The 27949-nt window shown below is 42.8% G+C and overlaps 1 protein-coding gene and 1 long non-coding RNA gene across 2 annotated transcripts in view; one reads left to right on the top strand and one right to left on the bottom strand.

Annotated features, from left to right (window-relative positions):
* The window catches only part of HAPSTR1 (HUWE1 associated protein modifying stress responses), a 26637-nt gene extending 2996 nt beyond the window's left edge, over positions 1–23641 (top strand). Inside the window, exons 3-4 of the mRNA XM_081840337.1 lie at positions 8608–8883; positions 19445–23641. Of these exons, the coding sequence (XP_081696463.1) occupies positions 8608–8883; positions 19445–19689 (521 nt within the window). The 3' untranslated portion in view covers positions 19690–23641. The remainder of the gene's footprint in view (positions 1–8607; positions 8884–19444) is intronic.
* LOC309329506 lies at positions 20181–27949 on the bottom strand. Its single transcript, XR_014151187.1, has 2 exons — positions 26045–27949; positions 20181–25128 (listed from the first exon to the last, which is right to left on the bottom strand). It is a non-coding gene; the product is annotated as an uncharacterized lncRNA (long non-coding RNA).

The raw sequence follows: 27949 nt of genomic DNA, 5'->3' as shown, positions 1-27949 counted from the left end.
GGCACTGCAGTTACAAATAGCAGAATAACTTGCCACTTTGAAAGTTAGGCTGGTCAGCCAGGTTTTCCCTCTTGCCTTCCCACACAATTAGTGACCATTGCTGGACAGTGCAGTTGTATATTTGTGACAATAAATATGGAAATAGGGTGCTGGGGGTTACAGATAGCTTGGCAAAAATGCAATGTTGCAGAGTTGCATATTTGATTAGGAGGGTAGCAGGGGTATAGTTCTTTATAAATGGTCTAGCACTTTGAGTCTCCAGGTGCTGCACTACTGCTCCCATTATCGCTTACCGTTGGCTAAACTGGCTGGGGAGTTAGTAGTCCAGGTGCTCTTGGGACTACAAGGTTGAAGAACACTGGCCTTCAAGTAGTGACTTGCAGTGTGTAGCTGGGTATTTCCCAGACTAGAAACATGTATGATAGACTTCTGGGAAGAGAGGAGTGATTCATAAATGATAAATTTGAGAATGCTGAGGTCTGGAAATCAGTGCTGTATGTTGTAGAATAAGGCCTACTCCACCCTTTCCCAGAATACTGCTGCACACTGTAGAGAGAACTGTTTCCATTCTAGAAAACAGAACACTTCTGGAGTATGGTGCCATGATATTTTCAGTGTTAATAATTGTTAATTATAATATGTGTTGAGGTGCCTGCATCTAAATAACTCAGTATTGAGTGCCTTCTGCTTCCATCGTATAGATAGAAGCTACTGAATCATGCCCTTCACTGTTCTTGGAGATGCATTGTGAATTGTGAGTGACAAAATCTTCGTTGTAAGGAGTCTTTGGCCAGAATGACAGAGCCAAATGTACTCTTATGTGACAGTTGCCAAAGTTCTTGGAAGAAGAAATGAATCAGTTTATCTGCTCCAGTGTTTGGAGCCTACCTGTCCATTCCTTTCGCTATCTTGAATGTCAGCCATTTTTGTGCTGCATTGTCCTTGACCTGCATTACCAGCAGTCTGTTAGGTCTACCTGGGTCCGAATGCCTTTTAGGAACAAGTGCGCTGAGATAATAAGGTCCAATCATTACAGAAGCCTTTCTCAAACTATGTTTTGACCAAAAGAGCCTTGTAAGTTAAGAACACCTAGGTATTGCTGAACATTTGTGCATAAGGCAGTCTGAGAGCCACCTTTTCCTCAGTGGATTTGGTTATAGAGTGTGGAATTGGTGGTGTAAGCCTTGAGACCTAACTGTGATAGAATAGAATGGTGGTGGGGAATCCGTGGTCCTTCAGGTGTTGGATTCCCATCACCCCAAGCCAGTATGACCAATGGTCAGTGCTGATACAAATTGAGAGTCTCACAGTACCTAGAGCACCAGTTTTCCTATCCCTAGAACAGGAACGTTGAGGTGCCCCAGGATGTCATCTGTGTCTTCATTCCCTTCATTCTGACCCTCTGCCTCATAGGAATGACTAAGAGCTTTCTAGGTTCTTCATTATCACAACACAGACAGAATTACCTTGGTCTGTTTGTCAAGTGGCAGAATGCTTCTGTCTCACCTATTGTAGTACACCTGGCCCTTGGATATGGAGTACAGGTATTATTCAGCTAAGAAACCTAGGTGTGGTTCAGGCTAATTTCTGAACAGTTCGAAATGGGGGTCTTGAGTCACCTAGCACATTACTGGATGAAAAGTTGCTTTGTGACTCAGTGCCCTAAGGCCTCCATTCTTGTAGGAATCATGAGAAAGTTGATTTGCACACTTGGGAGAGGAATTTCTGGAGTCTACAAGGAAGTCTAGAAGTGGTTAAATCTCTACCCTTAAGTTATGTTACAAGCAGACAGCCTTGAATTGGGGAGGCTGACTCCTAGAATAGTTTCCAGCTTGACATTATAGCATAGCTTCCCATAGGAACAAAGTGATTCTACACTTTGGCTGTGTAGTAGCTGACATTGGAGAGAACTGATCTAGTAGTAGTCTGGTGCTATTTATACTGTCTTCTAAAAAACCTTAAATCTTAGTGACACTGAGTGAATTGCAAATCAGTTGGCATCCAGAATGTAGATGACAAAGCATCTAGTTCCTTCTCGCAGTCACAGAAGACAGCGTGCATACTGACTGCTAGCGTATTAATATTACTCTTTGTACTTTTAATGATTATCATTCCTATGTTTTTCGCTTTTTCTGTTTTATCTGCATATTTGTATTTTTAACAGTAAGTCGCCTTGAGTACCAATGGGGTGGGGGAAGGCGGAATATAACTAAATAGCAACAGTTCATCCCTCAAATTAGTGAGCTGTGCTGTGCTGCTAGACTTAAATGGATCAGTTTGTGTTTGCTTTGTCTTATATGAGAAGGGGGCAATAATGTGATTATGGGTTTTTGTGGGTTGGGGTTTTTTCTTATTTATGAACTGCAGACCAGCACAGGAATCTTAGCACACTGAGACTAGAATAGCTTGCCAGCTACTGGTACATCCTCCATAAGGTTCACATGTTCTCTTCCATCCACTCATGGTGGAAAACCGAAGACAGGACTACTGACTGTGTCTGAGTTGCTCCCATTTTCTGTAAGGAGACTCTTCAAGAAGTAACTGGCCATCTGACAAAATGGTTTCAGTTTCAGTAAACCACAGGTTACCCTTTTGATACGTTTGACCCAATATGGTGGGGTAGCAATAGTTTAGTCAGACTTAACTTTTTCTGCAATCATGTGAGTAACTTGCTATAGAGCAATAGGTGTAATTAGATGGTGTAGCTTCCAGTGTGTAGTGGTTTGAATGGAATGCAACACTCAAAATGGCAAGCTCTTAGTCATCAAGGGAGGTCTTTGCCAACTCAGCCAATAGTATTAGTCAGTGCTGTTTTTCCTTATTTGTGCAGCCAGCTTCCATTTTGCTTGTTTATTGCTTGGTAAGGGAAGACATCTGTGTCATAGCAGTGACTTGTCTTATGCATGTACCTGTTGAAAAGAAAAATAAAAACCCATGGAATTGGGTTGTAAAGAGTGAAGCGTTAATTTGCCATGTGGAGTCAAAAGACCTGTGTGCTAGGCTAGTCTTGTAACTGCATCCTGCCCATCAGTTGTGCAAGGCAGAAAGTGGGTAGGAACAGGTGCACTGAGTACTACAGGGCAGCTTAGGACAGTGCAGGAGCATTGCTCAAAGCTGTGGAAAGTTGACTGTAGGTGGAGTTGGGACAGGATGTTTACCAAGTCTGGTGGCCCAGCCCACTTAAATTGCAGGATACTGCAGGAAATTGTGCCAGTGCTAATGCAGCAGCACTAGTTCTTGAGCCGAGGTTCTCATGAAATCCCATCTTCTCATATAAGAACATAGAATAGAACATAGGAACACAGAAAGCTGCCTTATAGTGAGCATGACTTCAGTAGCACTGTTGACACCAACCAGCAGTGGTTCTCCACAGCTTCAGGTCCTGGCTCCTTTTAGGCATGGAGAACATGTGCTCTTCAACTGAGCTACAGCTCTTCCCTACACAAATAGGTAGACAAATCGTCCAAAACCAGTTTGAAATCCATTTTGTGTTACCGGAGTCAAAGTTTTTGACCTGGCAATATATTGTGAAATCACAATGTGGGAGAAACCATGAAGCTAGCCAATGCCTCTACATAGTTCCATACTTATTTTAGATATTGTGATGTATTATGATGTTTAGTTGGTGATCTGCTGTGATATTGAAAACCATTTATCGCCCAGCCCTGTACTGTGGCACAGTGGTAAAAAGGCGAACTGTGAAATCTCTAGTAGATGGCTTGGCTATGGACTCACTAGGCAGTCTTGTGTAGATGACTCTCTCTTTACACCCTCCATCTGTAACTGAAGTTAGTACTGACCTATCCGTACATGTAATTTATAAGGGTTATATAGTACAGCAAAAAATGTATATAAATGCTGTTAGCTTCCTGCTTTTCCTCTTCTTACACTGGGGTAGCACATGCCCTTGTCCTTCACATTTTATTCTCTCAGTAATATTGTGATGTAGGTTTGGCTCAGAGTGACTGGGTCAAGGCCACCCAGTGATCTTTAACAGAGTGCAGGATTGAATCCATGACTTCCCAGTCCTTCCTTTAACGTGCTAACCACTGTACTACATTGACTTTCAAATTGACACATTGATAATTTTAAGATAGAGGCAACTGTTTGGCTTTTGCCATGGATTCACATTGTCTTGCAGATAACCCTGTTTATACTGAGTTTGCCACCTCACCCTCAGTAGCTGGATCTGTGTGTGTATGTTCTGCTCGTATGGCAACATTAATTCCAGTTGGATCTTCAAAGGGTGCTTAGAATCAAGGTAGCAAATCTGCTTTAATCTTTTTAAAACTGGAACAGCTCCTTGAGTAAGGAACACTATTCTAAATGTATGAATCTGACTAGGAACAAGGTGTCAGTTTTATTATTTACTGACAGACTTGTGTATTGCTATTTCCACACCAAGAATGGACACAGGTACCTTTTGACACTGTGCACACACATGGTTTCACATGTATATGTGTTAGCAGTCCTACAAAAATGTTCATCCACATCAAGTAAACAACTGTTTCTTCATTTGGATCCTACTGACGGTGGCCTTTGAAGGTAACACCAGTTGCTTTCTGGACTGGCTTTGGTCACCCAGTCAATACAATGTGGTAGTTCTAATTGCTCAGAGGGAGGTCAGTCTGTTAACCCCAGTTAAGAAAATTGCTGATAATCATGCCAAGCGTAATGGCACCAGGCAGAATAGGAAGATGTGTAAAAACAAGGAGTGTCAGTGTAAGACTCTAGTTCTCACTTTGATATACTGCTGTTGATAAATCACAGTGCAATTTACAAAGTTGCCAAGGACAAAGTGGAATGCATGTATTTCCTAACTCAGTAAGGATAGGATTGAAAGTGTGAACTTGCAACACTTTTTAGCAGGTAAAAACTTGTGCTGAGGATTTTGCAAGTTGAGCAAACTTTAGGAGTGTTTCTAATATATAGGACCAGTGGTGGTGTAAATTGTGTGGTTTGCTAGTGGTTGAAGATGCCCAATAAAAGCATGATAGTTTTACCATTTATTTTTTGTTTTGTTAGTAGTGCTCACGTTTTGAAATCTCCCTATAAGGTCTGTTAAAAACAAAGCTGAAGGCTTGTTTTCAGTTCCTTCAGCTTGAAATGACATGTGACTACTTGGCTGATATGAAGATCATAAGCTTTTCTTGTCATTGCAACTCTGGAATGTGGTGTCATACAACTCTTGAGTGTGTCTATTCTGGATGCTAGCTGAAGTATCTGTGTAGAGGGCAGATACAAGTGTAGATGGTTGTCAGTGTGCAGTCATAGAAAGTAGGACTTAAACATGTTAAGTGAGTTGCGTAACTTCTCATACTGCTCTGTTTCACCTTTGCAGATATGTATTTACTGTTGAAAAGAAGCTCAGTATGCTTTTTATATAACTTGAATGTAATTAGCATTAGTATATTGATAGAGAAATTTGCTTTTGCTTCCTTGGCAATTTCTGTGTCGTGGAAGCATCTTTTAACATTAGTTCTATGAATGCAATTCCATTTTTTAAAAAACTTATGTGAGGAGACTTTTAGACTTGCTTGTTTCCCACAGGCAAGCTCTTTGTTCAGAGTGGTATCAAATTGATGAAACTGCTCAGTCTACTCTCCTAATTCACCGATACAAATAAGACAAGTGTATTGAAACAAAGTTTCATAAATGAAAGTTAAGATGGTGGTAATGGGCCTAAACACCATGGCACTTGAGATTAATAACTGATGGTGGTGCTCACCTCAATTGCTGCCTTACAACATTGCCTTTAAAAGTTGCCTGTAATCAAAACCCTTGTACAATGTGGCAGTATGGTGCTGCCTGGACTAAATAGCAGATGTTTTACCCTCACCCTCCCTCTCAAGAAGCATAAAGGTGGCTGTCAGATTGCACCTGTTTCTTTTTATTGCCTACCCCAATTCTCCTCCTCCTCTGTGATCAGTTTGTCTGACTTGATGTTGGCTTTCATCTGTCTGTTACTGACCCCTGGCAGCTTTAGTCGACCCAGAGAGGAGGAAGTGACTCAGGGCTCTCTTGACCGAGTTCATTTGCTTTAAACATCTACTTCCCCTAAGCGTCAAGGTGTCCAACAATAAAAGTGATACTGTATATGAAATACAATAAACACAATTCTTTAAAAGCTGTGTTGGTTGCAGGAGGGTAGGGATTACTGTAATTTATTGTAGTTCCTGTAAATTATTCCTGGTGCTTGTAGCCATCACTGGCCATGAGCAAATGCTACAGCCATGGAGCACCTCCTGGAGTGGTTAACAGCAATAAATCAGTAGTAAACAGTTACTTCAAGGCATTTTGTAACTCTACCAAAGGGTTCTTAATGAGACTTCATAGAAGAAACTGAAAGGCATAATATTCTCCTAATATAAATGCTTTCGGGTTGTGGAGTTTTTTTCTTCCTAGTAGTCATAGTTCTGCATTATAAGTTGCTGGGTCAGCAGCTGAATGACTGTAGTTCAGTTCTGAACCTCATGCGAACAGCCCTCATCTTGATAACCTATTGATATCATATCAGCTGTGGATATCCTGAATAGTGGGCTCTGGCTGACTTGTGAATGAATTTGGAAATGCAATTGCCATATAGTATGAAAATCGAATAGTTGTTCTAGAGCTCAGGAAAAGATTTACGCATTTTCATAGGTGTAGATCTCCCCCCCCCCCCAAACATCTAGCAGTGAAAAGTGGTTTGGTACAGTATGCTAAATGGCCTAAATTGTCTTGTTAAGAATGGATACTCATCCAGTAATAGAATGGGTGGAGTTGTGTGAAGCACAATGGTTATGTGAAGCAAGCCTTGCGTATGCCAAAAGTTCTGATATTATTTCAGAATTCATCATATATAGGTTTCTCTTGAATTGGAAGAATGGAACAATTTTTAAATTGAGTTTTAAGGCATGCGTGCAGTTTCAAACTGCCAGAGTAGTTTTGATACAACTTATGGCTGTTCTCATTGCTGGCTTTACTCAGATTGCAGGGCTAGGCCCCATGGCATTTTCCTGGGAATAAATGGATATTCTACACTGTTTGCAGCTCAAGAGCCGGGTCACATTGTTGTGCATGGTTACTCAACACCGGATGGTCTCTGCTGAATATGCAAACTTACTTGGTTGAAAAACATTATATTTGAGCTGAACTGATAGGAGAATGATCTAGTGTGTCTTGATCATACATGTAGGCCACTGTTGGGTGCTGCTTTCATCAAATGTGAAAGCATGAATGTGTAAACTGTAGTCTGCTGCCGGTTGCAAGAGCTAGAATGATCTACCATGGATACCATTTGGCTTGGGTTGAGACAGTTGGAATCAGCTGCTGGATTCCATGTGTTGGCTAGGCAAGTCTTATGATTTGCTGTTTTTTCATGTTTGTAAAATGAGCAGTTCAGTTTGCAGTGCTTGAGGAGTATTTCTGTATAAATGATTTCTCCTCAAAAATTTCATGCCACTTTGAAATTTGAGATAGTTTGTTCTAGGTAGCGTGCATGAATAGTTTGCCAGATGTGATGTTGGTAACCCTTTTGGAGGATTAATAAAGTTGTACTTGACTCCTAAACTTATCCCTAATGCTTCTGTCTGATGTCAAGAGTCTGTTTACCTTGGGATATTACAGAACTCCTGGGCTAAAATTACATGTGCGCTCAAAAATGCTCAATTCAAATCTTCCCTTAATGAGCATTGACACTATCTGTAGGTTACACTTTTCTGTGTTAAATAGAAAACCCTGAAGAGCGTGCCACTGCTTTTCCACATTGCATGCCTCTAGCAGCACAAGACAATGCTCCTGAATGTGTGGCAGGAACTCTTGTCAGTGTTGCCCCCAAAAAGATTTTGTCAGCTTAAAAAATTCAAATATTACTTTGCTACAATCATTACTATAGATTTACTATGTATGTGGTTTATATGCTTAACCTTTTGAGCCAAACTTTGTCATAAGTTTGGGACTCACGGAAGCTGTTTTTCAAAACATCTGGTGGGCATCAGGTTGGCAATATATATTTTTTTTAATCAGACAAAAGTTTAATAGGATTAAATCCTATTTTAATACCATTGGAGTGAGACAATGAGGAGATGGATACAGGAAACAGACCAATCTTTCTAACTATGATCATAATCATAGAATAAATGCTTCCCGTTTTGCCTTTATTTTTATTATCTCCTCACCCTGGGACAAAAAACATTCTCAGAGAGCAAAGCCAGGACATCTGGCAGCTTCTTTTGTATGCTCCTTTTCTTCAACTTCTATGCTTCTTTTGACTGAACTTGCATTGCTTCTTCTCCCCTCACCCCCCCTTGCAAGTTCAGCAAACCAGAGCGGTTTTTGCATGCTGCATCCAACTGTAGCATTTTTAAAAGGGCACTTGTATGTTTAGAGAAACTTCACACAGGAAAAAGATGTTTTAAAACAAAAACCGGTTTCAAATGTGTGCAACTCCATGGGAAGTGGTGGAGGGAAGCAAAGAAACCATACATTTAGTGCTAATTTTCACAGGCTGCACAAAGAGGCTCAAAAGTGTTTTAAGTGAGTCACATGAAGTCAGTATTTGACTCCAGAAGCAGATTTTAACTGTGTATCTAATGCACCTCCTAAAATTCTTGTCTCTTTTTCCAGAAAGCGTGGATGCCCATCAGCGGAGTTTCGATGTAGGAATCCATATTGGCTATCAGCGTCGTAACAAGGATGTGTTGGCTTGGGTTAAAAAGCGCAGAAGAACTATTCGCAGAGAAGACTTAATCAGCTTCCTGTGTGGGAAAGCGCCTCCTCCACGAAACTCTAGAGCTCCCCCAAGACTAACTGTAGTATCCCCTAACCGAGCTACTTCGACAGAAACTAGCTCCTCTGTGGAGACGGACTTGCAGCCCTTCCGAGAAGCCATAGCTCTCCATGGTAATGGTTCTGGCTTTTTCAATGCTTTTCATAGGAATGGGTGTTTAAAGCTCACGCCTCTACACTCTCTTAACTTCTTTAATGACCGTGAGGTGTTACGGCAGCTAACATGAAGAGTAAAGGCACAGTTGGACTGGCTCTTAGTAGCTTGACACCTCATTTGCATTTTCTGCAGTTGCATCTAGCTGTAGAGTAATTTGTTGTTTCTTGCCCTGGAAACTGCTTAGTGCACTTTCCAGTGAATACTCCATGTTGGTATCAAAGGGTTATATATCTGAATCACTGTTTCTTAACTCTGCAAGCTCCAAACACACTAAAAAACCACTTGCTTGTTATGAACATAGTTGAGCAGGGCTTAAGAAACATATGTTGGGAAAAGGAAGAAACTTTTCTTCATTTCCCTCTTCTAGCAGAGGGAAAAGGGGGCACTTCAAAAATGTTAAGTTTTGGAGTTTAATTGATTATTTTTATTTAACAAAATGGATATGCTGCTTGATGATAGAAAACTGCTAAGCGGTTTTTTGTTTGTCCATGGGACAGCCTTGCTCCTGTGGCTCTTTAAGCCATGCTTTCAGCCATTTTGTCTTCCCAGGGACTTGAGCAAGAATCATAAAGTCTAAGGTGCAATTTAGGTGAAAGTAGTTCCAGCTTTGTAGACTTTTCACTTGGGTACACTGGCTGACACCTTCTTGTAAATCATGAGATGAGGCTTGCATCCATGCTCTCTATTTGTTAATGTGATGCATGATTGTTTTTGGCTAAGTGTACATGAATTTGGAATCTGTAGCTGGCCAGCAGTCAAATGAATGTGTACTTATTACTTTGAAAGCTTTCTTGCGGCATGGAGGAATTTAAAACATTACTAGCTTGTTTGGACACCTTCATCCTTGCAAGAAAAGAACATGCTTCCTGCTGAAATGCTATTCTCTACTTGTTTCACAGTGCTAAACTTACCACTTGAGTGCATGCCTATGAAAAGATCCCAGTGGTGCAGACATGCTCAAATTGAAGTGCAGGCTGATGCAACTGAAATAGAAAACCATTCGAAGTCACCTGCATGTATGGGGGAGGAGGCTTGATTTAGAATGATTGCAAGCTCTCTTATAAATTACTACTGATGACTCAGTTTTGAGAAGATGGAAGACGCCAGGGTTGTAAGCTTTCAGAGGTGTGGGTATTTCAATAATGGATGTTTGAAGAACAAGTTGACCTGATCTTCCAGAATAGCTTATTTGGGTTCCCATCCTGGCACTGATCAGACCCACACTTGCTTAACTTCACATACTATAGAGGTGACATTTAACTTGCATTGTTTTAAGGGAAAGAAACACATTTTAATGTTTGATTTTTTATTTTTATTTTTAGAGGCATAAGCTATGATGCCCTTTTAAAAGTTGCCTAGATTTGGATAAACACAGCAAGGCAAGATTCTTTTTTAAAAAGTTGGTGCAACTCATAACCAGGAATGGAAATTTCAGGCTCTAGTGCTGAATGCTGCCCTCCAGGCCCCTCTTTCCCTTGCTCAGGCAACACCCCTCACTGGACCTGCTTCACACTCCTTGATTGTTGTTGCATGGCTGGCTAAAATTCTTGAAATATTGTCCTTGAACTCTAATAATGACTTGCTTGCCTGGGTTGAAAATGGAGGGGTGTGTGTGTTCATGTGTGTGTATGTAGAAACCGGACAAAGGTAAAATTGTTGTCTCTTGCGTCACTCTCCAATCTCAATCCCAGTAGGTTGACCAGAAGGGAATGTGGCCTTCAGCCTGAGAAAAGACTTTGAGAATCCCAGTGTTAATAGAGCAAAGCACTGCGTATTTTTAAGGGAAACATTCAGTAGTGTGCCTTGGGAGACTTGTGGGTTGCGTTGTTTGGATCACTGATAGCATTTCCCACAGGTCCCACTAATCATCCTATAGTAGTAAGAGAGCTGAAGTGCATGCTTGTTTAGTGGTGACTAAATATCATGCATTAGTGGTTTGGGTTGTAATTGTGCAGGTGTTCTTGGCTTCAAGCCCTCATTTGGTAAGCTAATATAAATAGTGAGTTGTTGAGATAATAGCATGGATTGTAGTTGGGTTACTATTTATCTTCAAATTATGCAAACCACTGGCCTAGAGTGGAATTAGAGACAGGTGTATCTTGGCAGAGCCTTTTGTTGAAACCCCCCTCCCACAAACACACTGGTCTTCTAGTGTTTTCAAAGCAAGATGGAAATGGGAAGTGCTTCTGTTACTAGGTTGCAAACTGATGCCTAGCCTTTGTGGCTGTAATTGCAAGCTTTCTCTTCCTTCTGGATGAATACTAAAGATAGTTATAGTTGCAAGAAATGCCTGCTAACTATAAAATGAATATTTGCCTCTTTACTAACATGGCCAATATTGCTGAGGAATATGCTCTACCTTCTCAGCTTTCTGTTACGTACGTATTTGTGCATCTATTTGGCTGTGTCTGGGATTGAGAATAATGACTTACATCTCAGCACAAGGTTCAGTTCCCCACATCTCCAATTAAATGATCCCTGAAACAGGGTTCAAGATACTGAAGAGCTGCTGCCAGTCAGAGAGCACAATGCAGCGCTGGGTAGGCATAGCTGTGCTATGACTTGGAACAAGGTAGAGCTGTTTTGGCTTCTTGTTTTTCGTGTTTGTCATGGGGTTTTGTGCTTGGGAATAAGACTTCAGAAACAACCTGAAGTTCCAGTATTGAATTGAAAGCTACCATTGACCAGGATTAGGGCATGTTTCTGCATTGATGGAGGTGCTAATTGGATATATGCTGGGTCTGGAAGATAGAACTGAGGAAATCTCCGTCCTTTTTTGGTAGCTTTAGAATAGAAACTCTTTCAGGTTGTGGTAAGTTATTGCAGTTTGGAATGCTTCTGTTTAGGGTGCTGTCCATGCCACCCCCCCGGTAGGATACTCCATTCCATTATTCCTTCCCTGGCTTTCCATTTTATCCCTACAGTCTTATTCTTACATTTAGATCAGATCTTTTCCCAAGGAGCTCAGTGGTTCCCCCACTCCCCATTTTATCCTCACAACAATTCAGTGAAGTAGGTTAGACTGAGAAATAACTGTCCCAAGCTTACCCAGTGAAGCGGAATGGCTTAGGGGTTTTTGAATGCTGTCCCCACAAGTCCTAGGTTGGTACTCATAACTGCTGAGCTACATTGCCTTGGGTAGCATTTCCTGGCCATGTAGCATGTTTAGTCCACATGGGGTTGCTGTGGGTTTTTCCTTCCTTGAGGTCTTTCGCTTTGGTTATTTCCAGCTTGTGCACACAGTGGAGGTCCCCACAGTCATCTGAAATTACACTACTTAGGTGGCAAACACGGTTAAGTGTATAGTCTAAACCCTCAGATTGTTTTGTTTTATTTGTTAAGATTATCTAAACCTTTTCCTAACAAGAATCTTTAGGACATGTTTGTCTGAGTCTCAACCAAGGACAATGGGGTCAGCAAGCACCAGGCCAGTCATGGCAACATATTGTCAGTTGTGCTTCTGAACTTGGGTCAAAAAACCTAGATAGAAAAGCTTAGTGTTACTGAGCCCTTTTTCTTGGGTTTCCTACCTAGGAGACTCTCATTGACTTTAGCAACTTCAGTTCTAAAGTTCTGCCCTGAACATGGAGGATTCCATCTCTGCCTTGCCTCTTTTGACAGCTGTTGCCTAGAAAAGCTGTACTTTATGCGAACCACTCTATCAGCAGATTGGGCCCTGTTCAGGCATTGTGCTTGAATGGGGATTCAGAAAACAAGTAGTGGGTGTGCACACTGGCCTCTCCATGTGCCCTCACTGATGTTTCTTCATTGATTGGGGAGGTCTGAAAGGGGCTTCTAAGCAAATTCAGTTGATCCAGAATTGGGAGCCCCAGTTGCCCAAACACACTTAGAAGGCCCCTTCAGGCTTTCCCATTCAGTGCAGGAAGATTCAGAGAGGAGCATGGCATGCATGTTCTTGTGCTCATATCACATTCACATTCCAGATTCAGGTATAATGCAGCCAAACAAGCATTATTGGAGTTCAAGAACACATTTAACTCCAAGGAGGGTGTAAAGCAGGACTGTTGAAGACTCTGGTAGGGAGAAGGGATGTTTCTTGACAGGGGGTGTAACCTATGGAGAGGCCTGTAGGGCCATTGGCACCTGCATCTGATGTTTCTCTGGTGCACTGTGGAAGTATATTGACACACTGGCTGCAGCAGGAGAAGCTACTTTGGGTCATATCCCAGATGGGCTTGATGTGCCCTGTTCCCTGTTTGTGTTTCTCTGTGAACAATGGGGCTTTCCTGCCATCTTGCAAACAGCTTTCAAAAGTCTTTTCCCTGTCAAAGTGGCTTGCTACTTGGCAGGAAAAGGGCTTGCAGCTACTAGTGTGGCTATCTGCTCAGTCACAGAGAACTGGCTATGCAGTTCAGGTCCTGGCTTTTGTCTCCCATATTGTTGTGAGCAACTTTGAGTGGCCTGGAGTCTGTCTATTCTCCAGTGACATTCTGGCAGCTGGGAGAGATCAAGAGTAGGGTTAATTTGAATACTAATTCATTTCCCCATACTCATATCCTGCCCTTCCCGATGGAAGCACAGAGTGGCTAACAATAACACTATTGTACACACGTCACAGCAACAAAAATGTTAACATCATAACAGAGTGTGCAGAAGAGCAATGGCAGGAGAAGGGTCAATTACATACCAAAGGCCTGAGTAAATAAAAGTTTTTGCCTTGCGCCTCAATGAGGCCAGCATGAGGGACAATCAAATATCATTTGGGAAGGAATTCTGTAATTTTAGGGGGAGTGGGGCCATTTCATCTCCTGCCTAACAGAAGTTGAAGTCAGATTAACAAGTAGAACAGATATTAATAGATGGGCAGAGCAGTACTAGAGAAGATACTTTTTTCAGGTACTTGAGCCTCAGTCTTCCATTCTGTTAACGGTTTTGTTAAGCGATAATTCATCCCCCTTGGTTTGCCATTAGCTGTGGTACACTTGTGCAGTAATGTGTACTTGGAGTTGCTTCACTTCATATTACCAACTCCTCTTAACCAGCAAGTGAGGGCTATAGGACCTCTTATCTTCACATTTCATGAGATAGGTTCTGTTGGTTGTGGACTGAACCCTCAACTTTTCTATACTGAACAGTATTTCGGTCAGAATGTAGCAGCAGACTATCTTTAGACTTGTCCACAATTTTCTGGCTTGGCTTTGTTGCCAGTCATCATTAGTGATACCTTCTTCCCCTGCTCTTCCAGGTGTCTTCCATGTGTACAGAATATGGTGGTAGGATGGGGACTTTTTCTCACTTTGCATTGGATGTTGGAATAAGTAGAAATTACTTCTTAAAAGCCCAGTGTCATGTCCCTCTCAGCAACTCACTGGATTGGTTGGATGGCTTTTCTGGATAGGTCTGGGAGAGACTTCTGCCAAACATTGGAAAGATGGTGCCAGTCAATGTAGATGTTCCAGAACTAGATGAACCAACAATCTTGACTCTCTGTAAGACAGCCTCATATAAGGGAACAGAGGGACACTGGTTGAGAGTTGCTGCTTAGGGGAGAGAAGTGATTGCCATCAGTGACTGAATTTGTCGACTTCTCTAAGAAGTTCTTTGTTCTCAAGTTCAGATTGCTGCGTAGGTTACATGGAATTAAGCCTGGAGCAAGTCTAAAATCTTGCTATCCAGATACTGTTGTTGGATTATAATTCTCCAGCTGAAATGGCCACTGGTTGGGAAGATGGGAGTGATGTCTAGAGGGCACCACGTGGCCTCCCAATTGAGTTGGTAGATTTGCCCAATTTAGTGTGTAAATTCATGAAACTCAAAGGAATATATGTTTGCTAGTCTTCTGAATGTGTGACTTGGTCAGATATTCTTTCCTCCTTTCTCTGGGAATCTTCTGTAGCAGAATGTTGGATTTGGAGGTGTCCCTTTGTTTTTTAAGAAAAGTTTATTTGGGACTGGTTGAGGTTTAGGAATTAAATTGACCGAGCTGGTGCTCATTGGAAATAAGCTAGCCCCACCTCTGAGGCTTCCTGCAGGGAAGGACACTTGTCTCACGTGACACTATCTGGAAATATTTCAGAGACTGGAGGTTAGGCAAAAGGTGTTTTTCTCATGTGACTGATTCTTTGGTGACTGGTAAGGACAACTGTTTCTTGTCAGATCTGAAAGCAGGGAGATGCAAACGTAAGAACCCTGGTGCACATTACTCAACAATGTGTTCGTTAACAAAGGCTTCTTCAGGCAATTCCCTATGTCAGATGCATCTGCTACATTCTGTTAAAAGTGCCACAGGTTTTTGTTGTTGCTGTTGCAGAAGGCTGATGCTACTCTTCTGGATTCTGATCCAGTATCGTTCAGGGGCCTGTCAGTATGTTTCTTGACTGCTGGTTTGCAAGGGCCTGCCTTTGGAAACTACATGCTGTCGGTGCACATTCAGTTTTATTGTGCAGGCATTTGGCCATAACAATTTGACTGTTCAATGAAACAAGTACCGTATTTTTCGCTCGATAACACGCACCTGACCATAACACGCACATAGTTTTTAGAGGAGGAAAACAAGAAAAAAAAAATTGAATGAAACAGTGGATGTATCATTTTTGTGCTTCATGCTGTGGCCACAGACATGTGATTCGATGGTGAGTTTGGGGTAGCCCAATGCAAAAATCCTGAGAATCCATGTCGATCTGTGCTTTGTAACCACGTTTTTGCACCATTGCAGCCCCAGGCAACAGTGGGTGCGTGTTTTTTTTGGTGCAGGCTGTAGCCATGGACATGCTATGTGATCTGATGGTGAATTTGGGGTGACCCAATGCAAAGATCCTGAGGATCCATGTGGATCCGTGCTTTGTAACCACGTTTTAAGTGGGGAGGGAAGGAAAAACATAGAAGGGACAAGGAGCACGAGAGGGGTGTGCGGAGAAGCAGCTGGCTAAGAATGCAGGAGAGGGGTTTAAAGGGGGGGGGAAAGGAAGGCAAAAGTCCCCCCCCAAGCCAGCCCCCCCCCTCTCTCCTGCATGTTTTCCGCTGCCTGCGGCAGCACCGGAGCACGGAGAGGAATTAGAGGGAAGGACGCTCTGCTTTCCCCTCTGCTTGCCTGGAGGGGAGGGGATTTGCCTGCTCTTTGTTCCGTTTGAGCAAACACAGTAAGGAAACAGAAGAGGGTGGGCAGTAATACCCTGAGGCAGAATGCAGGAAAGCAGCAGCCTCCTCTCCTCCGTGATGGCGCGATATGATTTTTGCCTGATTTTTGCCCTGTACTTGGGACAGTCAGCTCCAGGGACTACACATTCGCTCAATAACACGCACAGACATTTCCCCTTACTTTTTAGGAGAAAAAATCTGCGTGTTATAGAGGGAAAAATACGGTATTTCAGAGGTGTATAGTGGGTATCAACATGGATGTGATTTGAACCTTGTGCTCTTGAATCAGGGAGTACTGTTGAATTTTGTAAATCATTTTGTCAAATCTGTGCTCTTCAGGAATAAATTCTGTGAATTTTAGAACTTCTATAGAAAGTTGTAATTCTGAGGCTGAAAGTTTCGGTATAAACCCTTGAAGCAGAGTAACACGACCTGGTGGTCACTTATGCTTCTTTTTATCGTCTAACTGAAGCACATTCTCTTGTACTGTATTTTAATTTTTGTGAATATGTAGCTCTGAGCACCACTGTGACTTGATTGCTTATTAATAAGCAAAAAAGACGCACCGTGGCTACTTTAAAATATGGCTACAGACATAATGTCTGAACTAAACCAAACCTTTGACAGTGAAAGTAGCTTTTAATGGCTGGTATTTTGAGCCCGGACCATATATATTTAAAAGTCTACATTGGCTCCCAGTACGTTTCCAAGCACGATTCAAAGTATTGATGCTGACCTTTAAAACCCTAAACAGCCTCAGCCCTGTATACCTGAAGGAGCACCTCCACTCCCATTGTTCAGCCTGGACACTGAGGTCCAGCTCCGAGGGCCTTCTGGAGATTCCCTCACTGCAAGACGTGAAGCTACAGGGAACCAGGCAGAGGGTCTTCCCAGTAGTAACACCCACCCAGTAGAATGCCCTCCCATCAGATGTCAAGGAGATAAATAACTGCACAACCTTTAGAAGACATCTAAAGGCAGCCCTGTATAGAGAAGTTTTAAATGTTTGATGTTTGCTGTGTTTTTATTATGCTGGAAGTGGCCCAGACTGGCTGGGACAATCCTGTCAGAGGGGCAGGGTATTACCACCACCATCTTTTAAGGTTTTGGTAGCACCTATATTAAGGGTCTTGAAATATGCAGCTTTAAACCTAATTGATCACTCGCCTTGTGGTAACTGATCAACCAGATTCTTGACTAGAGCTATGTGCCAGTGTAGGTTAACAGCCTGGCCCTAAAAATTGTTCCACAGACTGCTACAAGGCATAAATCTGCATGTTACCTCCTTGCAACCTTGTCTGTCTGTGTGTGTATGGTTATAAGGCTGATGGGTCTTGGGTGGGCCACAGACTATTTGGAGAACTCCAGACCATATCTATAAAGCCTGTGCTAGAAATACCTGTTTCGCGTGACACTGTTAATACTATAAACATGTGAAACCTTATCTGCCAAGGTGAATTGAAACTTAGCACCAACTAAAACATTTTACTTTAAATGTGCCGTTGTACTACTTTAATATGCCTCTGAATGCATGCACCATTGAGCAACAGCACAAGAGGACAGGATATGGTAGGCTAGATGGGCCTTTGGCCTGAACCAGCAGGCTTCTAGGTTCTTAGGTAGAAGTTGTGACTGGACAACAAGCCCAGTAGCTAGTTAAATGCATGCTGTTCCAGCGGGCTGCCTCCAAGTTCCTTAAAAGGGGCATCTCATTCTGTCATGTACTTGCTTGGGAATAGTGCTACGTCTTTTAGGCTCCCTTCTGCTGTCAGACAATGGAATTTTGAAATTCTTTCCCCTTGTAGTCTTGACGTGCTTCTTGGAGATATACAGATAAAATGATATTCTCCTAGAACAGCCCTCCCTCCCCAAACTGTGTATCTTTCAGTATAGTTGGTAACTATATTTCCCCAGAAGTTTGTATGGCCTGATGAGGATGTTGCAGCATTAATACCTAGCAAGCATAACCATGGTTTAGACCAGGCATGGCCAAACCTGGCCCTCCAGCTGTTTTGGGACTACAGTTCCCATCACCCCTGACCACTGGTCCTGTTAGCTAGGGGTGATGAGAGTTGTAGTCCCAAAACAGCTGGAGGGCCAAGTTTGGCCATGCCTGGTTTAGATGTTAGGTAGACAAGCTGTGGCTTTTGCAATGACTGACTTTGGTGTTACCCAAGTTCAATGTGACTATCTCATAAACCTACCCAGATCACCCTTATATGGTTGTTGAACCTACCACTAACACTCTGACAAGTAACAAAAGTGCAGATTCCTAAGTACCACAGAAAGACAACAAGCAGCTGCCCCCAATTCAGAAATTCTTGTACTGTGGCTTAAGCAAGTGACCAGAACGCAGAATTGGAAAAATGTTTTGAATTCCCAACCCCTTGTATAACATTGTGGGTTACCAAGGCAACCAAGAACCTGGCCTTCTTCCCAGTCTTGCCTGAATTGGCACTCTACATGGGAAGGGAAAAGGGGGCCAGGAAATGGTACCTTCCATTAGATGCTGGTTGAAGCAGAACACATCCGTGCAAGCCTCAAGAGGGCTAGGGTGGCCTTCTCTAATATTGAGTCCTCAGTCGTAGTCCAACAATATCTGGGGGCTCAAGGCTGGACTAGGACATTGGTTGTGATCAGTGATGTGGGGCAGAAAATCCCCATTCCCCAAAATTCCATTACTTTTTTATGTGTAAAGAAGGTTTTCTGCTTGATGCATTCATTAATAACAATGAATGGCCATTGTGAATACAATACTTGGCAGGCTCTGCAGTTTTGGTCTTTGTTAAATGCAAGTAGACTTGGGCCCTGTTTGCAGGCTTCTCAGAGGCACATCTGGTTGACTACTGTGAGAACTGGGTGTTGAGCCTATATGGACTTTGTCCTGATCCAACAGGTCTGTTGTTATGTCAACATACTAAATTAGGGCACAAGAGAATTTTCCAGTGTAAGTTACCCTAATCTGCATAAGAGAAATTTCAAGGGGGGGGGATTCCAATTCAATCTTTGACCTTCGGGCCACAGGAAGTACTTTACATAAACTTGTCCCAACTTGTTCTGAACTTCTTGCATGTGGAAAGTATGTGGACTCTTCTAATGTTCCTAACTGATTTGATTATGCCCACTGGGCTGCTCTTTGGAGATCCTCAAAAGTCATAAAGCACCTGAAGATCCCTAGGTCTCAGTTATAAATTGAAATACACTGTACATTGCTCTGTGTGACTTGTGGTTTCTGATTCTGCCAGTCATGTTGCAGGCTGTTTTGCAGGAGGAGACTTCCTATTTTGAGCTGATCTTTAGGTCATGAGGGTTGGGAACGGTCCTTAAGACAAATGCTGTCTAACTTTGGAGTTGGGCTGATGGGGCTTTTTTTGGATGCTGACTCTTTTCTAATTTCTGCTTTCTCCTTCCTTCCTTCAGGTCTTAGTGGTGCAATGGCTAGCATAAGTGTTCGTTCGAGTACCCCGGGCTCACCCACTCATGTGAGCAGCGGCTCCAACAGTAGTCGAAGGAGAAATGGACTCCATGACGTTGACTTGAACACTTTCATATCCGAAGAAATGGCACTCCACTTGGACAATGGTGGAACTAGAAAGCGTACCTCAGCCCAGTGTGGTGATGGCATTACGGACTCCCCAACCCATAAACGCAATCGTATGATCTAAATGGCAAAACCTTTTGACCCCCCACCTCTCCCTCTTCCTCATTTCCCCCCTCCCCAAGCTGCTTTAAAGGCACTCGATCCACAGCGTACCTACTGCTGGGGAAACAAACCTGAGGCGCTCTCCTCCCAAGTCACACAGATTCAATAATTGCCATAAAGGAAAGCTTACGTACTGACAGTAGATTCTTCTCTCGTAACTACAGCTTTCTTCAAATTTAGATTTCTTTAGCAGAGGACTTCCAATGTTGTGTAGTAGCTAGCAAGCTCATCGCAGGCAGAACATGCATCCGTTCCAAGGCTAAAAAGTGACCTTACTTGTACTCTTAAAGGGAAAAAGGAAATATCAGACATTTATTTGGTTATAGAAATGCTTTTCTGTCCTTTTTTTTCTTGCTGTGTTTAAATACTTGCTTCAACAGTACTGCCATTTTGACAACAATGTCAAAAACATGACTTGGCATGTAAGACCTGCAGGCTTCTTTTTTTGAATATATATATATATATATATAAATACTTTCTTCTTAAAAGTTCTACTGGGCGCATTAATTTCTATATAGATAAGTGTGCAAATTTATAATTAAGTATTGGCCTGTACCCTTTTTTAAGTTCCCAAAGCAGTTGATGGTGGCCGTGTGGTAATGTAAAGAGGTTCTACGATGGTTCTGCAATGGAAACTAAATCAGTGCTAAAAAGGATCTTCATTGGATTTGCTTTGTGTGTGTGAGAACTCTGACACTGCTGCACCAGTCTCACCTCCCACACCCTCCTGGCCCAAGAACTTTTAATTGGAAGTCTTTCAGCTGATTGCTCATTATTACTTGAGTATTCCCTTGTAAGCAATCAGCATAATTCTTCATTAATCGCCACAGAGGAACATGTTCTGTCACTGGCGAACAGGTGGCTTGGGTACTACATGACTTGTATTGTGTGCTTCCTGTGAAGAAATTATCATTGTGGAATGATGAGGAAATGGATGAATGGGACTAGTTTTTGTTTCTGTTTTTTTTTTTAAAGGATATTGGATGTTTTCCCACTATGTTGTGTGTGACTTCCAAGCTGCTTAAGGAGACATGACTTAAATCACCAAAGTCAGCCAGTGCAGGTCTTCCGACAGGGGCAAGATGTGACTGTTTTCAAAGTCCCATGAAATAAATTTCTCTAGGAAATAATCCTGAAATGTTTCCAGTGGCTTCAGTGCAATATGCAGCAGATGCAAACTGAAAGAAAAGTCTTGGGTTTAAGCTGACCTGGCCTTGAATGTGAGCTAATAGCCAAGTTCTTGCCACCCTGTGGCATCCTAGGTGAAGCAGGTTTCTGGCTGTACCATGTTTTCTCAATGTCAGTCATGTGGTGTGTTTGATCAGCTAAGTGAACCTTGGAGAATGTTGAAGGGAGGCTTAGAAGAGGACCAGCATGTAAGGGCTATTCTCCTCCGCCTGTGTGGGAAAGAAACCGGTGACAGTGACCCAGTTTGCATGTAACGGTAAGTCAAAACAGTGGCTTAGCGCAACTGAGGAAGTGGGCTGGTTGGTTCCTGTGCCCAAGATTGCAGCTGTTACTCTCTTTGCCCAGTGAAGTTAGACATGGTTGGCTTAGTGGTGCACCCAAACCTGGGCTTGCAGTGGGCAGACAAGCCATGAACTGTAGCCATGGTTTGTTCTTGGTTTCTCATTTTGGGAGAGACAAAACCACAGGCCTGATTTGGATGCAACGCTAAGCCAAGCTATGGCTTAACTCTGGCTAGCGGGGCACCTTGGGCAGGGGGCTGTGGCTGCTGTTTTCAGTCCAGGGACCCTTGCACCACTTGTTCAAACTATTCACACTTAAGCCATAGTTTAGCTACTGTTATGTGTGAACTGAGGCAGTTGTTGCAGAAGGCCCCACCCATGCCTAGTTCCTGAGATCTTCCCAGTCTTAATCAAGTGGTGAATGGAATGATGTCTTGCCTACTTTCTGCTTCCATAACGGGGGGCTTTTTTAAGCAGCCTAGCCTGCAAGTAATTCAATTTAAACTTCTTGGCCTGACCAGCTAGGCAGCATCAGGACCCTCTCTACACCGTATAATGCATATGCAAACCCAGGTCTCCACCCCCATGGTCACTTCCGCATTTCACTTAACAGGATGGAGAGCTCAAAATGCATGTGGATCTTCCTGGCTGGAAGCACCCTGCAAATGGCTGTTGTGAGGCAGGGGAGGGGGAATCTGTTTATGCTTCGAATACCTATGGGGAACTCTGTTGGATCATGGGATGCAACAGCATGACTAGTTGGCTGGTACTGAGTCACAAGTAGCTCTTGAATTTTTCTGCCTTTTCAGCCTTGAGGTGTCCTGGCACAGGTGCCCATTTGTCACCATTTAGAAGAAGTCTGCTTTGAACCACAGGGTACTCGTATAACTTCCTGAGGCCAGGAACATGCATTGCAAGAAGCATGTTGCTTTTTTGCTTTTGTAGAGCTTTTAAGTATTGCTAAAATACAAACAGCTTGGGGGAGTTGCTAAACAAATATTATTATTTTTTAAAGTTACGTGGTGTTTGTGGCTACAGGTTTGTAGTTCATGATACTATGCGTGAATTTTAAAACAAACCCAGAGACGACACTTTCTAAAGGTTGCCAATGTATGTACAGCTAGTTCACTACTGTTGACCTTAAAAAAGTGCACCACGGCTTTTGTGTGACATTTGTAATTTGCATGTGGTCTAGAACTAGCTTCCATCGTGAGAATTCACACTGGTATGTGCCGTAGTGGCTTAAGACCACAGTGCAAAAAACCTGACTACCCACCAGCTTTTTCTGCCAAAAAAAGTGGCACTTCAGAAACATAGGAGGAGACTGTTTAATTGAGAAGCCCAGAACACTGGGCAGTGTCTTGTATTTTTGGTAGCAGTCAGCTTGGAATGGACAAACGTCGCATAATAACGTCTGCCACTGTGCTATGCTCCCCAACCCCCTCACTCCTAAATTGATTTAGTTCATAGGTGTACAGAACTAGTAGAGGAAGGTTTTTCTAGGGCTTCACTAAACACTGGGTTTTTCTGATCAGTGGTATGTTTTCTCCAAAGTAGTTAAGTGAGGGCCAGCCCATAATGCTAGTTGGAGCAGGATACGATACGTTTGTTTTATCGCTTAATGAGTTTGAAAAGATTGAAATGTGGATCTTGATGTGTGGAGTTCTTCTTCCCTCAACCCCTATCAGATAGAATATAATAATTCCTCTGTTCACTAATGCTTTGAAGCTTTGCTATCAGTCTAGCTCCTCTGAACAAAATTTGTCAAGCGTTTTTTTTTTTACATTTTTGGTGCCATTTTTTTCCTTTTTGGTAAAAGAAAAGCTGGCTTTGATAATCTAGCTGCACTAATAGTGTGTGTGCTTGTAAGTCTTTCGACAAACTTTATTTTTACTGCTTTTTGAAACCCTTGTATTTGCTGTTGAAATATTCAGCCTCCTGCCAAAACAAACAAAAAAGCTAGACTGCATGATGGCCTCATCTGGGAAATGGGTGTGTAACGAATTAACTTAAATATCCAGTGTGGATTATTTCCATTGGTTGTGACTTGTGGAAGAATAAGACTATTGTAAAACAGACATGTTTAGCGCTTTGGGATGTGGTGGGAAATTAGTCAATTGCAGTTCCGCATTTTTACCTGGTTCAATTTGAATGCCTTCCAGTGACGTTTGTCTCATCTCTTTCCCCATGTAAACCAAACTTAACATGAATGTGGGGCAGATTTTACATAATAGTGTATCCTGCATTGAAGCTGAGCTTGGCTTGCATATTACTAAAAGTTCAATTTAAATATTAAAACACATGAGCTATAATGAAGTAATGCAAAGCTGATTTTTTTCTTCTTCCTTTGTCTGAAACTGAACTCCTGCAATCCTCAAATGTGACTTACCCTGCTGGAGAAATAGATACCTTTTTAAAACCCTAATAAAATTCAAAATAAACCAACCTAGCTCGTTTGGTTTTTTAATACTTCTCTTCACTTTCTCTAGGCTTTCTCTATCTGGAAAAGAGGGTGGGAAGTATCTCCAAACTCAAACGAGGTCAAACATAGCCTGTTTAAAATCTCACATTTATGGAGGACTAATCCTACTTGTAAGAAGAAGAAAATGATTACCGGTAGTTCCGTTTTCTCAGTGTCCTGGAGACTTCTGAGTGTGTTTAGCTGTGCTGTGACTGAATGTAAAGCTCTAATTTGTATTGTTTTGGATGTAGAACATGAGAATGCTTATATAGTTCTTCACATACATTGGGAGAACAGCCATAACTCTGTGGTAGAGCATATGCTTTGCATGCAGAAGGTCCCCAGTTCAAGCCCTTCAGGTAAGGCTAACAAAGATTCTTGCCCCAAATGCTGGAGAGTTGCTGCCATCGGCTCAATGGGCCCCAGGGACCAAATGTGGTCCTCTCCATCTTGGTCTTGATGTAAGCTCAGGCCACAATCTCCACTGGCATTATTTAGTGCCCGTGTGCTTACCTGACTGGAATGTGTCCTTGGATTCTGATAATGATCTTTGCTTGGCTGGATGGAAGAGAAAAAGAAAGGTAGGTATGTCTGTAGAAACTAGCCTATTGTACAAAGGTAAAAGTTTGGCCTCTGGCCCACCCACCACTGGCCTGTGGCTCCTGGAAGACAGCCCATAAGGAAAGTGGTCCCAGGGCTGGATTAACTAACTGTACCCATGTTAGTTACTACCGTAATGCTAACGTGGATAATGTTCTCCACCCGCCCCACACTAGATGGACCAAATGATCCAACTTTATATTACATTTTTATGAACATTATTGCCGCCATTGTTTTAACACACTGTGTGTATGTTATGCAGGACAGTTACTGCCTGTTTTCAGACGTGTGTTTGTGCGCTGAGGCTGCGAATATAATAGCAGCAGTCCTGAAGCTGCCTGCCCAGAGGCTGGGATTGAATTGCTTTGTAACGGCGCATCCTTTCCCTGCTTGGTAGAAGTAGCAGAAGTTTCATGGAATGAGAAGAAAGTGAGCTATAAAGGGCTGAGCAAAAACATTGCTTCCCAGAAGCAGTGGTTCACAGACCATGAGCCACCAGCTGCTGGTCCACAGTGACCACCACAACGCAGTTGGGTGGGACACTTCAAGGACAAAATCTGGCACATTGACTGGTGGGGAGTGCCACTCTGCCACATCAGATAGTTGGAGATGCACAGGTGTAAAAGTCCCTGTTGTTAAAGGAGAAGGAAGCCTTTCAGGCCCAGATGGCCAGATCTGTGTTCTCACCTTACAGGTCAACTTTTACCAGTGTGCAGAGCTACCCACCTGTCAGTAATATGGCATAATGATGATAGGCAAGTGAGATGGTTAGTCCCACCCACTGTGAGGGGAGGGATCTGCTTCACTTAGTGATGGCTGATTGACAGGTGTTGTAGTTTGGGGGGAAACGGGCTTGTGGGCCAACATTCGCCTGCAGAATGCGGACTGGAGATTCTCCATCCCTGATAGAGAGTTCATCTCACTTGTAGGATACACAAACAGGTCAACTTAGGTAACAGAGACCTCTGTGTGTTGCATGTACAGGCAGTGCCATTGGCCCAAGCCATAAAATAGGCAGAATGGAGGGGAAACAGAGTCCCTGTCAAATCGAATCCAGTGTGTGTGGGGGAGGGGATTCCTTCTAAAATGGGTAACCTTTTGTTCTTGATAATTGATTGTGACAGTTCTCACACTTGGTTGTAGACTTCTCTGATCAAGTTGTAAACTTCTCTCTGAGCCCAGGCCTGTGTATGTGGTGGCTTTTTCCTTGAAGCTACCCTTTGAGGTTTGGAGCAAGAGCTGACATGCCCATGGCCTCTGGGTGAATTTGAGGACTAGGAATTTGAACCCAGGTTTTGCTAGGCCACGTATGGCATTATAGTACATGGGTGTGGAATTCAGAATCGCTCTTGACACAGTTGCACACGGACCTCCATTTCCTTCCACCAAATTACAGAAAGTCATCAGCACTAGGTAGCCTCTATGCTGAAGATATTTCTGCACCAAGAAAAGGTATTTCTGCACTAAGAATACATGTAGTGCTCTAGTCCTGACCCCATGCTCCTACCAGACTTACTTGGGTGGCCACCTCTCTGGTTTCCAAGACCAGCTGCCATTGGTTGCATGATTTTAAGAATGCCTTCGCAAGGGAATTTTTTTTTAAAAAAAACTTTTTATTAAAGATTAAGCCCAGCTGCTGGGGGCCCTGTGTTCATGCTGAGTAAACATATTCTCTGTTTCCGGGCAAGAATTACATATGACTAGCCTTGTATTTGGCCAAAGTGGATTATGTCCTAAAGTAATATTTCTGGATCAGCAACTGCTTCTAATCTTAATCACTCATTCACTGGTTCAGTGCAAATGTATGCAAGAGAAAATCCATGAATTACCTGCACTTTACCCTTAAGATCCCAGGGTGGGTTACATTTACAATACAACCTTAAAACATCTTTAAAAATTTGCAATTACAAAACACGCAGTCACGTAAAGGTAGGCTTACATCTTGGGTGGCAAAGGCCAAGGTAAAGAGACTTGCTGTCAGCATTGGCTGAAAGCTGTCGTGATGTTGCTAGATGCATCTATGTAGGGAGGGAGTTGCACAATTTAGGGGCTGCCACAGAGAAGGCACTCTGGAGGTGGTGAAAATGGCCTCCCACCCTGATGATCTTAACACCTGTAGTAGTCCGTTGGGAAGGAGGTAGTCTTTCAGGTAGTTGAGGCCTAAGACTTTTATGGCTTTAAACACTAACCTGAGCACCTTGAATTTGACCCGGAAATGAACTGGCAAACAATGCAGCTGTTTTAAATGGGTTATATTTGTGGCTGCTGTCTTTTGAACCACTTGGAAGTTTTCACATCTTTTACAAGGCCAGCTCCACCGAGAGCACATTGTAATAATCCATTCCAATCCTCCCAGTTGCCACCAGCTATTGTGCCAGTAGAGTTGTAGAACTCAAAAAGCTGTAGGGGGTGTTAAAGAGTTGTCAGCTAAGCTGACAGGAGTAATCCTTGACAGACATCTCCAAGTAGGGGTGGAAATAACTATCTTCACCCCTTTTTAGAAATCCCAAACTAGCCTGCAAATTCTCACCAATTGGCCAGACAACTGTGTTTACCTGCAGACTGCCCCCCCAAAAAGGACTTGTATTCTCCAAGATGGTTTACTACAACTCCCATCAGCCGGAGGAATATGCTGCTGTGCATACTGGGACTGATGGGAGCAAAAAGTCCAAAAAGCAGCCATTTATGTTGATAGGATTTGTACTTCAAGCACCACCTTGTGGGCAGCTGTCAAAATACATTAACTAGGGCTCTTCTGATACCATTTATCCCACAAATGTTAGCTGGAAGTACTTGGTCTGGTGCAACAAGTTGTTTCATTTGCTGCTTGAAATGGAAGTTGTGAATAAACAAAACCCTTTGCATTAAAACAAAAATACCAAACTTGTTCCCTGGAGAAGAGCCTTATCTTTGTAGCGTCCCTCCTTTGCAAGCAGAAGGTCCCTGGTTTAACCCATGGCATCTCCAGAGAGGGCTGTGAAGGACCTCCGCTGGAAATCCTGGAGAGCAACTCACACTGGATAGCACTGAGTTTGGACCAGTGGTCTGACTGCAATGGTCTCATCGATCAGTGGTAGAGCCACCTGCATTGCAGGCAGGTCTCCTGTCCAGTCCCTTCCATTTCCAGCTAAATGCTGGTCTAAAACAAAGAGCCGTTCCCTGGAAAGCTGGTCTGATATAGACCAGCAAGTCTCCATTTTTAAACTTTCCTTGGACTGCTTGAAGATTGCTGTGCCTCCAGCAGATCCCTGAACAAACTATTTTGCTTTGCACAGGAAAGCACTTAATATATTTCAATAACTACCAGTAAGTTTCCAATTTAATGGATGTGTCTGTTTTTGAAAGTTGTGCAATATTGGATTTAGTGACATTTGATGCTTAGGTTGTTCTCCCTATCGGACTTGATGAATTTTCTGTTTCAAGTGTCCTCCCCACCCCAATCCATAAATCCAATTTTGAGGGTTGACTAGGATCCTGTACAGATAATTGGTACACGTTTTGTAAATTCATGTGCTTTTCAAGTGACAGCAGTGGAAACGAACAGAGGTGCCTCCATCAGTTATACTACAATAGAGATGGGGGACCGTTTCCAGCCCCAAATCAACATTCCCTTGTGGTGGGAGCCACATGGCAGTGGAGGTGGTGGCTGGAGCTAAAAGTGGGGGCAACTCTTATCCTTTGTGTGTGGCATG

Source organism: Podarcis erhardii, assembly GCF_964252035.2.
Source record: "Podarcis erhardii genome assembly, chromosome: 14".
NCBI lineage: Eukaryota > Metazoa > Chordata > Lepidosauria > Squamata > Lacertidae > Podarcis > Podarcis erhardii.
Note: the sequence above shows the minus strand (reverse complement) of the source record. Positions and strands in the feature narration are given on the sequence as shown.